Raw genomic sequence first — 17,389 nt, 5'->3', positions numbered from 1 at the left:
ACCTTGGCACTAGGAATATTTCGAGTTTGCAAATATCGTCGTGAAAACTCTATTCGACCAAACTACAGAGAGAGATAGATAGATAGAGATAGATAGATAGATAGATAGAGAGAGAGAGAGAGAGAGAGAGAGAGAGAGAGAAAGAGAGAGAGAGAAAGAGACGGTCGTGAAAACGGGGATTCCATATCGATTCGAAGGAAAGTCACGTGCGATCGTTAGAACGTTGTCTAATTCCGTGGCCGTCGTGGACGTAGGTGACGCGAACGCGTCCATTTGTCGCATAATTCAAACAGAGGTGTTCTGTTAAGCTTGGTTAGCGGTGAGACAGAGTGGAACACGGGGAAAGAGCGAGACGAGTTGCTCACGTGAGACTGCTACGACGTCTATTTGCTCTTCCTATTTTCGTAGCCGTTTGGTATATAAGGAGCCCGTCCTCGGAACATTGCCGAAAGATTTGGCAGCGATCCGCGATTTTCTGCGCCGCGGCACTCGCTGTGCCATAGATAGAGTCGCTAGAGAAGACGAACACGAGCATAGTTCACCCGGAGGAATCGTGCCGGAGATGCGTTGTCCGTTTCGACGGGAAACCGCCTCGAGTTGCTCCGATTTTCCGGCTGGACTTGTTTCGCGTTCTTCCTCCTCTCGAGCCTATCTTTCGAGTGGGGAGATCTCAAGATAGATCTTCCTTTCCCGATCTGGTTTTACTCGCAGTGAAAAAGCGAAGATAGCGTTTTCGCGATTGCGTTACTGCGATGTTTCGGCAGTTTCGTCAACGGCGCATCGACCACGCAACGATTACTTTTGTCAAAGCCTCGTGCAAAGGTGACAGGAGTTGGTTCTTTGGTGATACTTGGTGATATTCCGCGAAGATTATTTGGACGAGTAACGTCGACAGCTGCGGCTGCCAGCGAATTGGGACAATTCGGATCTCGTCCGAAACGGCGCGCTCTGGCGTACACGGCATCGGTGTTTGGCACCAATGGAAGATAAATAAAACACGTGGCACACGCACGACTGGCAGCCGTGCTCGGCAAACGATCTCAGAGGGTTGAAAGAAACCGGTGGAGGAAAGAAGGCGAACAGTAGTCGGGAGGAATGTCGAAGGCGACGCGTTCGACCGACTGAACAATGGGGAACACGGACAGCGTGCACGACGTAGAGATGAGCTCCTTGTCCTCGACAGCCAACGATCGTTCTTACATCAGGGTGAATAGAAGCGAGCAACTTGATTCGAACCTGGTTTGTCCCCTTTGTTTCATCGTGGATATCGGAGTGATTAACCGCATTCGTTTAAAACGTTCGTTTGAAACGATATTGGCTCGACGGTAAAGCAACGTCTATCTACCTACGCGAAGCCGACGAGTAACTATTCGCGGCTCTAACTCGAATAACAGCGATACGGCGTTATCAAACGATAGGTGTTACCGTGGGTTACCGGGCGACAGATAAAAATCGAGCAACAGGAGCTTCGTTCGAACAAGTTGCAGAGGCAGACCACGAATTACGTATATCGGTGTCTGGCTTCGTACAGGCGCCAACTAAACACAGATTTCCGTGTATACTAGCAATTGCTTGACGCGCCGGACGATATATATCGCACCTTTTGTACGGAATCGGATGTATTCTAGATCGCGCAAACGATATCGTTCGAGGTTTGTTGCTTCGTCACTTATGCCACGGAACGTCGATAAATTCGCTTCTTCTCGTTTCTCTTCGATCGTTTCCCTACAAACAACGTTTGTACGCGTTCTCGCGTATCGAGTAATCGTTTGCGTAAAAGTAGAAGAAAAATTTTCCTAAAAGTTGTTGAATTCACTTTCAAAGTCGTACGTCGATTTCCAACAAATTGTTGGACATTATCTTATCTAAACTGTCACGTATGTATATTTCGGTATTACGTATGCGTGCATATCTTAAAGTTAAACTCGGTGTTTGACGGCCATCTATTTGGTCGCAACAAAGTTTCCGATACTATCCGATCGTGCAACTTGGAAACGCTTGTTTGTAAACTGGTCGGCTTATCTGCCGACATTAAAGCTATCTATCTACAAAGGGAGCGCTTATCTCGTTCGATCGACCGCCTTGCTACACGGTATCGATAAAGGTTACCGATACCGGTTGCTCGATAAAGTTGCGATTTACGTAACACGCGTTAGCACCAGTAACATCTATTTTATCGGGAACGCGAATTTCAAGTTCTTCCACGTTTTAGTTGGCGTTTGTCGCGGACAAGGCGAGTTACTTCGTTTTCATTTATTTTTAAATGCACGCCCGGGAGACGTTTATAATCGAGAAACGACCCACTTAACGGATCGTAATAGAAAATCAAAGTTTCGTCGGGAAACAGGGAAACAAACTGTGTCGCGTGGAATCGAGGAATCCGGTAGAAAACGCAATGTTCTCGAATCTCTGTTAAAACTCAAGTACAACGATTTTATTCCGCTCAGTTCCTCGCGTTATCTCTCACCCGAGCAAAAGTTCTTGCTCGTGATTATTTATAACGTTCTCTATTCGTAGTCTCATTGTCAAGATCGGAAAATTTCTCTTCGCGTGTTTAGAACCGAGCCAGTTAATTTCATTTACATTTCCTATTTTTCACTATCCTATTCACGAACGACAGTCCTATTACTTATGCGCAAAACGAAACGACAACTCGGCCAAGACGTGGCAATTTTACGTTTCCACGATACAATGATAATTACCCTTTATCCGCGATTCCATTGTTATCGAACCAACTACGTAAGGTGAGTAATTTGTTGGTTACGTAAAAGCACAGATAATTCCCACTACCGAACACGCTTCCGTTTCGGCGAACATGGCTACGCTTTGTCGTTTTCCTCAAAAATTTAGAAATCGGGTCGAAACACTCGAGACGATGTTTCGCGTTGTCAAATAACTTTGAAATCGACGAATCCTCTTGTTCGTGTATCGTGAACAATGATTTTGTGCGATCGTCTTATCGAATCCTCTCTATGTAAATACGTAAGATACCGTGGAAGAATCGTTTTTTAAATAAATGTCTGATTCGTTGCAGAGAACGCCAATGCGCCCAATGATAGCGGAATACGACCCAAAGAAGCACGGTGTGAAAACAGAACTGTCAGACACGGTTCTTGTCAAGTAAGTGCGAAAACTTGGTTTACGAAACCAACGCGAACGAACGGTTCAACGATAGTCGAGCGATTCACTATCTGCTACCACGACCAATCATCACCATTGCTTTCTTGCCAAACTCAAATGCTCCGTGCTCAAGCAAACGTGAGTGACAACCCGAGGATCATATATTGTGCATTATATCGTATATATGTGTATTCTCTCATTCTCTGTGCTCTCTGTGATATAATTTATTATTATACATAGATACATACGTGTATATATATATACATACATATATATATATATATTTATTTATTTATTTATTTATTTATTTATTTATTTATTTATTTAATACGATATTCCATAATATATAGAAATAACTTCACAACTAATTCGTGCATACCGCCTGTGATCGCTGACGTAGAATTCGTAGCGTAGCCTGGCACCAGGGATGCTTGACAATCGACTGCTGAATCGTGACGATTCTGTTATCGCTGGTTTGTGCAGAAACGCGCTTCCGTTTTTATTTAGCGTGCCTGCCATGTACTCGTACGTTTGACAATTTTACTTTTCTCTTGGTTTTACTTTCCTGTTTTTATCATTTTTCTGCTTCGTCTCCATAACCCGTTTAAATCCAGAACCGAAGGCCACCTCGTTTTGTGCAATCTTAGAAGTCTGAAGTATTTTTCCTCTTTTTTTCTTTTTTTTTTTTTTTTTTTTTTTTTTTTTTGAATGAACGAACGAATATCGTTAATTTTATGTTCGAACGTTATCGCATGCGTAGCGATATCTTCTCAACGTATCGTTGTTTACCTTGGGAATATCGTAGATTGTTTCAAGTATTTACAGGCACCGCCGAATAACATCGATCTAACGTCGTGATAGTATTTTTATAATTTGGAATAAAAAATGGGTTATCATCGAAGAGTATCGGAGCTGATACGCACAATGTGTTGGACACCGTAAGTGCTGGTGTAACGTGTTCCCATTTCACGAATGCGTAATACGAGTATACATATGTATCTGTATAGCGGTCGTTAGCGAGATCATGTTAGAATCGTAACAAGAGTTTTGGCAGCACACGATGAAGATGCTATAACTACGGTATGCTTAAAACGCAAAGTAGATTTTACTTTCGAATCGATTAACGTTCGAATATCTTTTGAAAGAAAGGGTTGAGTAAGCTGGCAACATTCTGAACGATACGATCCTAATTATCATTTATGTACCTTGTTAAACAATGACGGACTCAATGACGAATTCAAGTTGTATAATTCAAAAAGCAGAAATTCCCCGTTTTCCTGGTTATCGGCGATATACGTAAATAAAAGCTATGTAATCTGCCAAAAGAGTACTTGTTCTTAAGAAGCAAGAAGAACCAGGAAAAGGGAAATGTCGTCGAAACGTTCGATCGTCCGATGAATTTATACGATTATGGTTTATTCAACCCATACGTGTATGTACATAATACGTAGTCCCCTGTAATAACGATTTTATTATCTTCGTCTCTGCCATATCGCGAACAGAAGTAGCAAAGTGATAAAGAAGGGCCTGGAAAAAAGCAAAAAAGAAAAAAAATGAGAGGATACAATATACGTAAATCATGCATAAACGAGCGATTCTCGATCGTCGATTTGGCTGCGACACGACGAAATCTTTGGATCCTTTGCGCAGAGGATGGAATTTCTCCTTACTGCACCTTAAGAAACGTCGCTTTCTTAATGTTTTCCTTCCAGTCTTCGCGCGTACGTTTCGCATTTCTCATATTAATCGCGGTAATCTCTTTCTCTCGTAGAGCGGGGTTAGGTTTCGTAAGTTTGTTTATCGCGTCCAGTTTTCTCATAGCGATCATAACCGATCGTTTGCGACGATTATAAAATACGCTTTATAACGCGGAAGTAATCGGTAATTATAACTCTTCGGAGTAATCGCGTTTATCCCGCTTTTTTCCATAATACGCGCAGTTACATAAACCTATATACGTAGTGCGATCACTTAATTAAAAACGCGACTGCAGCTAATTTTGAAAGATCGTTTCGCGAGAAATACGCGTCGTTTTGATTCTCGCGCGTATAAGCGTTCGGAAATTTCGTGCCGAAGATAATTAGTCGGCTGGTCGGAAACGTTCGAACGATTTACTGCGGAAACGCCGCGTTTCGAACGAATTACGCGTTCCTTTTAGCGTTTCGCGGTATATACACGCGGAGCCATCGATAGCCTGTAACAGTATGCAAAGAATGGGAATGCAAAGAAAAACAGTAGAAAGAAGTTACGAAGCCCAGTTTTATCTCGTATTATGTTTTTGTCGCAATTTTACGCAATATTTTATCGTAGTTCTTCGATGGAGATTCCAATTTTTCTCGAAGCTCGTCGATTTCTTCGCGATATAGGTTTTATCGTTAGTTGAATCGCTACTGCGCGCAATGTGCTGTATCTAGATCGTGTAATTCCGCTGATATTGCCATTTAAAAGATAACGAAATGAGAAAAAGCAAAAAATGGTAGAGAGATGGAGATACGGAAAAACGAGGGAAAAGGAAAAAGGGGTTCAAGGTGCAGAAAGGAGAGAAAGCTCGCGGCGCGGCGGTTTCTTCGTCATTGGCTGAGGATGCTTCGTAATTGAGGCCATGCGGTATGCAAGCAAACTATGTTCCTCTAAAGGATTATGATAAAGATAAAATCTGTCTTTACTATATAATATGTGCATTTATATGATTCCAGACTTGCGTATAAACTGCGGGCATAGATTCGGGCTCTATGAAAGTGCTCTGCGAATAACGTGAAAGTGACAAAAAGTAAAACATAAAGTATAAAGTAAATAACAAAATATATATATTATACATATAGGTACACACGGTACCGTTTATGAGAAAGAAACGGCACGGTCTCTCTGATGGACGATCGCGGGTTCAAAACGCGGATTTATCGTGGCGGTTTTGTTACGATCGACGCGTAGGTACTGGCGCCAGATGCTCGGTCGAGCGACGGTGAACGAATACGCTTCGTCGAACGAAAGGACGAAAAAAGCAACATTGAGATTCGAAACAAAAGACAAAGATGTAAAGATTAGAACGAGAAGTAAAAAAATACGTGAACGCGGGGTTCTGCGACACGAGACCGGACGCAAACGCGACGCAAACATACCGACGGACGATATCAACGAAATTACGGAAACGATCCAAAAGTAAGAAAAAAAAAAAAAAAAAAAGAACCTAGAGAGAAAGAAAGAAAGAAAAACGCAAATTACTGGACGTCGTGCGAATTGGTGCTTGTCGAAATTATTCAGAGACAATGATACCAAAAGACAAGACTAAAAAACAAAAATTGGCATTGAAATTAAATAGACGATCGTTCGACGTGCGTGTAAGAAAATACGGATCGAATCTAAAAAAAAAAAAGTACCGAAAAGTAATGTTAATAGAACTAATTAAAAAAACGAAAAAAGAAAAAGAAAAAAAGAAAAAACACGCTCGGCGAAAAGTGCAAAATGTCGAAAAGCAAAGAAGGCTCGTTAGTCGTCGTACTGCGTCGTGGCGCTGGGCGTCGCGGTGATGCAGTGCGGTGGTTGCAGCTGCCTCTGAGCCTGATCGCGGCGCGTGAACTCTTGTCACGTGTAACGTGACACACACAGACCTACTACTGCTACTCTACTACTACTACTAGTACTACTACTACTACTACTACTACCATTACTACTACTGCTACTACTACCACTACTATTACTACCACTACTATTACTACTACTACTACTAGTACTACTACTACTACTACTACTACTACTACTACTACTACTACTACTACCACTATTCTATCTCGGAGCTTTCTCAACTAAGAAAGCTTCGCACGACTAAGGAGAGAGACTACCGCACCTCAATGGGTACCTATATGCCTACACACCTACTTTTTTGCGATTTTTTTTTAAGTACATCCTACTGTATTATGTATCTAGTCGTTACACGCGAGAAATACACACACAAGTACACGCACACGTACTTACTACGTGATCCTGTAAAACGTAGAGTATTCGGTAAACGTAAAATCGTAACAGATCTTGATGTCAATCGAAAAATCGAAACGTTAAAACGTCGAACGATAACCCTCGAACGAGTCCGTCCGATTGTCCATCTCGTCTGATAGATTTGCTCGTTTTCCCGTTTTTCAATCGCGAACAACGCTGCTTTCGTGTTCGAGATCGTTCGTGATCGAAGTTGCGTTAAACTTACGCGGAACGTTATCAACATCGGAGAAACAGTGCATGGCAAAACGTGAAGGTACTTGGTTTCGGTAACTTAAAAACGCGTTAAAATTTAATAGCAGCGACTCTTTATGAAATTACGTAGGTTTACCTTTTTAGTATAATATTAGAAATTCATAGATGAAACTAGTTTGCCACGATATATCGCGAAACTGTTATAGCGAAACAGATTTCTCAGAAATCATTCGATAGAGTATCCGTGGAATTGACAAGCGTACAAGTTCCTCGCTATTTTCTATAAATACGTCCATGAATTATTCATCGTAAAAAGCTGTGGCTAAAGTACGATGTGTGCACCGCTGTATTTGTAAAGAGAACGAAACCGATGTAGCTACGAATAATAAGAAATTTCGAGCGAAACATTCGCAAACAAAATGATTTTACGTCTAAAACGGAATTACGACTACGATAATACTCGCGTTTCTCTTAAATAACCGAGGGAAACGTTCGTCGGTGTTAAACGACTGCGATAAAATTTTCAAAACTCGACGTTTCGCTAGAAATAAAATCCGTTGGCACGTGTTTGCGAACATCTCGCGAAACTCGATGCGCTCGAGATTATTATTCCACGGATCGGACATTTAAAATCGGTTTATTAATAAACGACGCGAAACAAGCAGAGACAGACTTTTGGCAACGTTGTCGTTCGTACCTTATAAATCGTTAGATCCTAATCGTTCCGAGTACGAAAAAGTAATTTTTATCGCGACGACGAATTCGTCGCATCGCGTCGAGTTTCGTTCGAGAAGAACAAAATTTTATTCCATAAAAAGTCCGAGTAATCGATCGATAAATTCGGCGTGTAAAATGTAAAGAGCGGTGGCAAAGATGATTGTTGGCCCACGTTCTAATTCCGCGCTGTGAAAGCTAAATGTCATCTCGCGAAACACGCTGCGCCATGCACTTTTTCCCTCGATCGCGTAAGACGATAGAACGAGTGCACGATAATGGAATTAATCAAGAACGATAGAACGAATCAGATGCACGAAACAATACGAAACGAGAAACGTCGAGTCGGGCACCTGCGTGATCCTCGACTCGAGAGTAACGATTTAGAAGTATACGGATGAAAAGAAAAAAAAAAAAAAAAAAGGGAAAAGAAACAAAGAGAAATCCGCGACGTTTTCGAGAGATTTTGATCGAGTTTCCGCGATTCTTTCGATCGATTTCCTCGATATTCTCTCGGCACGTGCATAAGGGCGGAAAGTTGGGCGACAGAAAGGAAATCGAAGGAACCGTTTGTCCGTAGAAACGTGGATAGAAACGCTGGTAGAGACGCGCGTGCAAATTCATTACGTCAAACGGTTCTTCGATGACGGAGTAGTTTTTTTACTACTCGATGGGAAATCCATCATCGACCGACTGACAAGCTCGCCGATAGAACGTTTCTTTCGCTCGGTGGAAAGCTCGATCGATCGAAATTGGCATTCCACAGAGTAGAAATTAAATTGGATAATTTCACCGAGGAGCCAGAGAGTAACGTCGCGATCTTGTCTCGATACGATCTTAATAGGATCCAACGCTGTTACGATTAATAATTTTGAGAGAATAAACGTCCAAGATCGATAATCTCTTTGCCGTTCTAAGAAATCTCCCTTTCCGGTGAAATTTTATCGAATATTATCGTTAGCTCGATTAAAAATCGATCAAAACGAATCCGTACTTGTATAAAGCTTGTAAAAATAAGATCAAGAGTACTTAGAAATCGTTTTCGACGTTATTCGCTGGCACCTTTCGAACCGGCAACGAACCGTAAGTGCACAGCGCGAAGAATAAACGTAAAACCGATCGATATTACTCGAGATCGTGCGCTGCGAGAGCCGTTAAAACCGCGAGATCTAGCGTTAAGCGTAGCGTTAAGTACGCTCGTTGCTACCTTCGTTTCCTCTACTCTAGAATTAATGCGCGTTACGAGTAGTGTCCAGCTTTTGCACGATCGAAACGCGTACGTCTCGCCCACGAAATCACGTCTTTATCGCGTTATCATCGAGTTCAGTGCAACGTTTAACTCGTAAGCGCGCGTTCAATGACGCAGTCAGACGCTTTCCTCTTTTCGAAATCGTCGTTTAGAGTCGAGCTATTGAAAGAATAGTCGTACGCGCGATCGGCGATAAATAATCGTAAACGTATTCACCGGTATCCTTGAGAATGATAAATCGACGACTGCGTAAGACGGCGTAATTAATTATTTCGCGATTAAAGCGAATATCAACGAACGAATATTTTACGTAATTCGTCACGTATATCTTACGTAAACGAGAAAAACTCGATGATTTATAAATATCTTTCTCGCTTAAAATAAAAAAAGCGAAATAAGGGAAAGAAGGAGAAACGACTCGACGCGCGTGGAAAGGAGAAGCAATTTTCGTCGTCTGTGTGAAAATATGATACAAAGATTGCCCGTTGCAACGTATCCCGCTGTAATTACTCTTTACAGGCTGTTCTTCGACCATCGAAACAAAAATAATCGTTAATTACGCGTCTGACTACGGCATTCCGCGAGTTTTACGCGTACAGTCGTTCTACGGATCGTAACGCACGGTCGATCGTAATCATCGAACGCTTCGATCCTCTCTGTTCTCCCTACTGATCCGTGATCCTTGTGCGTGGCGTGCACGCGGTGCGCGAGTACGAGAGGAAAATCTCTCACACGCGCGTCGCTCTCTACGCTTCCCTCGTCTACGCGCTCGTATGTATGCGTATACACTTACACACTTTTTTTTTTTCCCTAATCCGAACAAAGAACACTCGCGTATAATCGGTGCGTGAAAAAGGAAAAAAACACGGTCGTGTCGTACGTACCGTAGCCGTAAATGCCCGCGTCAGACACTTCTTTACTCGCCATCTCAAAACTATGATATTAAATGTCCCTTTTATATCGGACAGCCGTTAACTCGACCGGATACTAACGACTTTGTTTTGCAGATACAAGTGCGAGAAAAATGACATACCGATTACCGTCACGAACGGCTCGACGTTACCGCTCGTGGAAAGACCGAACGACGAGGAAGCGGCCCTTTACAATCCGTTCGAGCACAGGAAGTTGGCCCATCCGACTTCGGATCTGGATACGTTGATACATCTTCTGAAAGGAAGCTTAGGAACGGGAATTCTAGCGATGCCAATGGCCTTCCGTAACGCCGGTCTGTTGTTCGGCCTGATCGCTACCTTCTTCATCGGTGCTGTTTGTACCTACTGCGTTCATATTTTGGTCAAATGCGCTCATAATCTATGCAGGCGGACTCAAACGCCGAGTCTAGGGTTCGCCGAAGTCGCGGAAGCCGCGTTTCTGGTCGGTCCTGAGCCGGTACAGAAATACGCTCGCCTAGCCAAGTAAGCTCTCTTCTTTTCCTCCGTTACGTTCGCGTTATCCGAGTCTTTCGCTTTCTCTGAATCTTTTTGAAATTCGTCCTACTTTGGTCGTTCTAAGAAATCTGCCAACGACTGTCACGATGGCCACAGTGATTGTCAACCCGTTGAACAGTTATAATCGGACCATTAGATCACTGTTATCCGTCGTCTGTCGTAGTTAAGTTTCCGCTGTCCTTTGTAAAATTTCAATTGTTCGTTCGATAAGCATCGAGCAAACTTTTGTGCCGCTCGGCGGCCGAAAATCAGCATAAGAAGATCAAGGTAAGACTCGAAAGTAACCCGTCTCTGGAATTTTTTCAGGGCGACGATCAATTCGTTCTTAGTGATCGACCTGATAGGCTGCTGCTGCGTGTACATAGTTTTCATTTCAACCAACATCAAGGGGGTGGTCGACTACTACACGGAGACCGATCGCGATGTTCGATTTTATATGGCGGCGTTGTTGCCTTTCTTGATCGCTTTCTCGCTCGTGAGAAACCTGAAATTCCTGGCGCCGTTCTCCATGATCGCCAACATATTGATCGCCACTGGAATGGGGATCACGTTCTACTACATTTTCAGCGACTTGCCCAGCATCAGCGATTTACCCAACTTTTCGAGCTGGTCTCAGTTACCTCTGTTCTTCGGCACGGCCATCTTCGCTCTCGAAGGCATCGGTGTGGTAAGTACGATCGACGAATCCCGATCGAATCCTCGTAAATTTCCTCTTTTCCTCTTTTCTTCTTTTCTCTGTCAATTTCTGTCAATTTCGTCGCTCTCCTCGTTCGTGTATTACGAAAAGTCGACGATATTCTTATTAAGTTACGGAGTTAATCGTTGCTATGGCTCCTGAATAACTCAGCGTCATCTTTCAAACGATATTTTCACGTCACCGATATCTTCTCACGGAATTTAGCATCTTACGTAGTTGGTGAGTCCATTTTATAGAGTCGAGCGTATCGTTGGTATTCCGTTCGAAGCACGCTCGGTCGCGAGCATAGCGGTTGAATCGCGTTTAGTATTTCGATCATGCGATAAACGGTTACGAACGTTTGCCGGCTAGACGCCGCGCCGCGTCGGATCGAAAATTCCGACGAACGATCGCGATCGCGATGAAATTCGCACTTCGATATTGCGCGCTTCTCCAGCGGCCTTGAAGCTTTGCGATTTCTTTTCCTTTTTTTTTTTTTTTTTTTTTTTTTTCGTTTCTTAAGCCGATAGAACGTTCTATAGAACGACGATCGATCCCCGATAAATTTCCATACTTTTTAACGTTGAAACAAAACGTTGTAGCTGCGTACGATTTAACGATAAAGATCGAGGATTAATCTAATCTTGGCTTTAATCTATCGGATTGAAAGTTACCGTGGATTAAATCGCAGGATGCTCTTCTTCAAGTACCTACTACCAGCGCGATAGATATTGTGTCTAGCTTTCTAGTAGAAATGTCATTGTCATAGTCGTAGGAGTCGAACGGATCGCGTAACCGTAACAGGTAGAGCGTGACATAATCGTCGATGCGATTTAAGGACGTTCTTCGAGTTCGTTGTTCGAGAGGTTCGCTAAATTCCGCGATCGAACCGTTTCAAAGTTCTGCGAGACGAATCGTTCTGGACAGAGATAAAAGGGGAAATTTAAGCAAACCTGTAAGCTGGATAAGATAAATCTTTGAATCGTGAAAATGGTGTTTTTCACAGGTGATGTCTCTGGAGAACAATATGAAAACCCCGACGCATTTCATCGGTTGCCCAGGTGTGCTCAACACTGGTATGTTCTGCGTGGTATTGTTGTACAGCACCGTCGGTTTCTTCGGCTACTGGCGGTACGGCGAGGACACGAAAGCCTCGATCACTCTGAACCCAGAGCAAAACGAGGTTCTGGCCCAATCGGCCAAGTTAATGATCGCGGTTGCCATCTTTCTCACCTACGGTCTCCAATTCTACGTTCCGATGGAAATTATCTGGAAGAACCTGAAACAATATTTCAGCTCGAGGAAACTCCTCGGCGAATACCTAGTCCGTATCCTGATGGTGATCTTCACGGTGGGCGTGGCGATCGCTATTCCAAACCTAGGTCCGTTTATCTCTTTGGTAGGCGCTGTGTGCCTGTCCACTCTCGGTTTGATGTTCCCTTCTGTAATCGAACTGGTCACTGTATGGGAACAAGAGAACGGTTTAGGGACGTGCTACTGGAGGCTCTGGAAGAACCTAGCTATCATCCTGTTCGGTGTATTGGGTTTCATAACCGGAACCTACGTCAGCATCCAGGAGATCATCGAAGAGGACAAATGAAGCGCCGGGTTCGAAGGAGCTGCGGTGCGACGGAATAATCGCTCAGCGCGTACCACAGATGCCGGCGTGTCGTTGGACACCTTCCGCGCTCTCGTCGAGCGAACTCGTCGTCCGACCAGAGGAACGACGATTACGACCACCGGGAGGGTGGGTGATGCTGCCGCGGCTGGATCATCCAGCGAAAGGTCATGCGAGCGCGCGAGCTCTCGACTCGTAGCTTCGTCTCGCTCCTTTTATACGTTTCACTTCACGCTATTGATAGCACGACGACTGTATCGACGACGAAGACGTTATCCGTTAGATAGGATCCATCGTCGATCCTCGGATCTTTTCTCTCTCTGTTTCTTATTTCTTTGCTGTAATCGTGCGCGTGTATCGTGTCTAGATACTAAGAGGAGTTTGCGTATCGAATTCCTATACGGAAAAATTACTTGTACGTATTTCTTGGATCTCTACTTTTCCGAGCACGAGTTTTTCTTTCCTTTTTTTCTCTTTTGCTTTTCTTATGAAAAAACTCAGTTCCTTTCAAGGAACGCGAAAGAAGCAAATTTCGTCTATCTTGTTCTCCGCTGATTGTAATTTCGAATATACGATCGTTGCGACGATAACGATAATACAGGAAGAGATACGCAAATTTCTTTCACGCGCGAAGCAACGTTAATCGAGCAAAGAGAATCCTCACCACTGCTTCGCCACTTTCCATGCGACCCGCGTAATCGATGTACAACGCGTACGACATGAGCGCGTGGCTAGATATCATAGAAAATTCGATCGATCTTCAGCGATTTACGTCAGAATCGTCGCTACTGACGTCGGGCTGTACAACGCCGTACGCCAAGTGTACGGTAAGAATCATTAATGCGGTATGTTGACCTTTGCGTAGGCGGTTTGATACGTTCCATTACGCAACGACTCTGCGAATAAATTAAATTTTCATATTATATCTTTCAAATTGTCAAATTCTCAGTTTCAACTTTCGACTTCTTCGATCTTTCGTTTCGTATCCTTCGAGTTTCCGAATTTCGAAATTTTCACGCGTTAAATTGACAAATTTTACAAATTTTCGAAAACTTATTTCACATCGTGCGACATCAATGATTTTTACCGCGCATTCCTATACATTCGAGCGATTAACCGAGCAAAGTCAATAGCACAACGTGGCTCGGAGTACCCGGATCCACGAGATCGTCGATTCCACGACACGCGGGATCCGTGAGAATTATTGAGACGAGTATCATCAAGTACGTGGATAGAGGCGCCCATTTTCCTCTGCCTTTTTCTCCTTCTCTCTCTCTCTCTCTCTCTCTCTCTCTCTCTCTCTTTCTCTCTCTCTCTCTTTTATTATTTATTCGCGTTGCGTCGATCGTGCGCACGACGAAGCTTTACCATCGACTTGACACAACTGCGGGACGGTTTCTTTTTGTCGTTTTTAGTAGCTTACGCGCGTATTATGTACGAGTATAGATACGTAAATTATACTTAAGCGTCATTTATACCTACGAACAAGGACCGTTCGCGTTTTATATTTCTTTTCTTTTTTTCTTTCGCATTGACGTGCGTTCGTTCGTTCAATTTCGCCGTAACAAAAGAGCGATCTGTGAGATAAAGAGGTTTCCGAGGCCGATCATCGATCGAAACTATTTTATAGCTGATAATGAGAAATTATCTTCTTATCGTAGAGCTTGCTAATCACATTCAAAAATCAGAACAGAACACAACGGAACACAACGGAACACAACGGAACAAAACGGAACAAAACGGAACAAAACGGAACAGAACAGAACAGAACAGAATAGAACAGAACAGAATAGAACAGAATAGAACAGAATAGAACAGAATAGAACAGAATAGAACACAGCGGAATCAGTTACTATCGATCATTAACAATTTTTAATACGCGAAGATAATAAATCATTGAACCGAAATAGAAGGTTGATCGATTTAACACCGCCGGAAATCGCCAATCTGTTCCTAGTGCACATTGCACAAAAAGAGACGAAAGAAAACGTACAAAAAGCGTTTATTAATTAAGAGTAAGAAACGTAATGGCACGTAGGTGTGATAATATCGCGACATGCACGCTTGCTAGTTTGTAAGAAGTTTAGCGAGAGGCGCCGACATTTGCGCGTCGTCGTGCGAGATTAGCACACTAATTGAACTAATCGAAACGCCCATTTCGATCACCAAGGCGAGTTCGCAACGAATATGCCGAATAGACGCGTAACATCGATTTGTCGAATAGTGTCAGGGTCTTATAGAATATCTTCGACGATACAAATCTCGTGAAAAACTCAAAGAAGATCGTTCGTTCTATCGTCGAGTCGTCAGAGTTGGACGAATACTTGGCAGGACAATAAAAGTGAACTTTTTTATTAACGACGAACGAAGATGACAATCTTGTCGAAGAATAGTACAAAGACTAAACAGAAAGCGTAACAATCCGTTTCTCACTCTCGTTTCCGTATTCGACTCGAAATTAATTCGTAGAATTTTTGCATCGTTCGTCGTTTAGATCTGACATCTGAGATTGCACGGTCCACTCGACGAACAAAGGATCTCGACGAAATTAAAACCGCCAATTTCGACCTTCGTTTCAGCTTTATATTTTCTCGAAGAGCTATTTTCATTCGAAGAGTAATACGCTTCGCGATACGCGTCGCACAGCGACAGATCGCGAGGGCACGATCGTTCGTCGCTTCGACTATTTTCGAAGGCACGCGATACTGTCTTTTTAGTGCCTTGATTCTTTCGCCTCGCGGAAATCGTAGGATGTAAGACTGGATTTTGTGCAGAATGTGTAACGAAAGTTGTTATAGATCAATATCGCTGCGAGCAAATTTCTTTTACTTACAGCGTCAAGCTTGTTAGACCGTGACAACTTTAGCGATGTATTCTGCGCGTTAAACGAGAATCTAAATCTCGTCGTGTTCTGTTTCGATCTTGGAACGATTTAAGTGATTCTTCGACCGCGACAATGTATTTTGTACGAGAAGAAACGACGTAGAAAGACACGGTTCATCGAGAATACAATAACCAATGCACGGTAGTTATTGCCATTTTCGGAAAAATGTTCGTATCTGGTGCACGCGTTTCGTTCGGAACAGGGTAGAAACGAACTGTTCCTCTTACTTTTTCGAGCCACGGAAAACTGCTGAATTTTGCCAAACTTCGTCCATGTTTCGTCATTTTCTCTACTCTTCCATTCTTTTTCCATCGAGAGTCTTTGTCGTCTTTTTTCTCTTTTTTTCTTTTTTTTTTTCTGTACACGATAGCACACGAGAATAGTTCGGGGTAGTTGTACCATAATTTTAAAGCCAAGAAAATTCTGTCGTAACGAGGACTCCATAGACTCTAGGTAGAATCGTGATTTATGCAACGTATTTAAGAGACGAAAAATTGCAGACATGTATAGATATACCGTTCCGCCGCTTTTTTTACCTCGGACTTCCATGATGAATCGCGCGTCTTTGTGGCAATGGTTGCCGCGCAGAGGATGTCGTTTCACGTGCACGCGTGTTTCGTGCATGCCGTCAATTTTTGTCGGTCATTGTACCAAACGATGTTATGAATATTTAATACACAACGATTTGCAAAAGAATACAGTGTCACTTTGTATCCAGTATCTTTCGCCCTTCCTTCCGTTCCTCGACCATTCAACTTTTGAATAAAGGAAACGTTCGATTTCTGCCAAAGATTATTTATCTAAATACTTGATTTATATTCGATACGATACGCCATGCGTATCTTGCCTTCGTATTGTATTTATATTGCGTTTCTTCGGTATTATTACACACGCAAACGAATTAAACTATTCTAAAAATATTGTAATTATAATAGATCATAGATCAAGTACCTGAAATAAAATTTGTACGGTGCTGTTAATCAAATGGAAAGTTTCTCGACAAGAAAATATATTTCGCCGTATTAATTTCATTCCAAGGTGAATTATCCAGTACCAAGGCAAAAAACAGAACTAAGAGTAACGTTATCATTCGTGAAAGTTTCCATGGTGATTGTTGTCGTTATTGTGCAAAACGTACGTACGTTCTTGTTCCGCACACCGCACATTTGCGTCATTACAACGTAGTATCACACCTGTAATAGGAAGCATTAAAATTGATAACGTTAATCAGCCTCAGGATGTAAAAATACCGTTCAAATAACATGTAATTCTAGTTAACTCGTATGTCTGGAAAATTCCTTCGGAGCGCAAAAGGAGATAATTGAAAAAATCGAATAGAAGATACGAGCAGTTTTCCGCTATTAGCGATTCTTGTTCCGCGTGTTCTATGTTTCGCAATAATTCCTATTATCGTTTTATATAATAATTTAATAACTTTTATACCTTCTTTTAAAGAAAGAGGGAGAGGGGGGGGGGGTAAGGGAGGAGAGCGAGA

The 17,389-nt window shown here is 42.7% G+C and overlaps 1 protein-coding gene across 3 annotated transcripts in view; it reads left to right on the top strand.

The window, feature by feature from the left end:
- LOC126863430 (proton-coupled amino acid transporter-like protein pathetic) overlaps positions 1–16,590 on the top strand; it is a 35,309-nt gene extending 18,719 nt beyond the window's left edge. The window contains exons 1-5 of one of the 3 annotated variants that reach the window (XM_050613590.1): positions 449–1,239; positions 3,035–3,120; positions 10,276–10,683; positions 11,023–11,383; positions 12,399–16,590. In XM_050613590.1, the coding sequence (XP_050469547.1) occupies positions 1,129–1,239; positions 3,035–3,120; positions 10,276–10,683; positions 11,023–11,383; positions 12,399–12,992 (1,560 nt within the window). In that variant the 5' untranslated portion in view covers positions 449–1,128 and the 3' untranslated portion in view covers positions 12,993–16,590. Of the gene's footprint in view, positions 1–448; positions 1,240–3,034; positions 3,121–10,275; positions 10,684–11,022; positions 11,384–12,398 lie in introns of those variants that run through there. The other 2 variants (XM_050613591.1, XM_050613592.1) reach the window with 2 other exon arrangements.
- The last annotated feature ends 799 nt before the right edge of the window (positions 16,591–17,389 follow it).

Source organism: Bombus huntii, chromosome 3 (assembly GCF_024542735.1).
Source record: "Bombus huntii isolate Logan2020A chromosome 3, iyBomHunt1.1, whole genome shotgun sequence".
Classification (NCBI taxonomy): domain Eukaryota; kingdom Metazoa; phylum Arthropoda; class Insecta; order Hymenoptera; family Apidae; genus Bombus; species Bombus huntii.
This window is presented reverse-complemented; position numbering and strand designations above follow the sequence as displayed.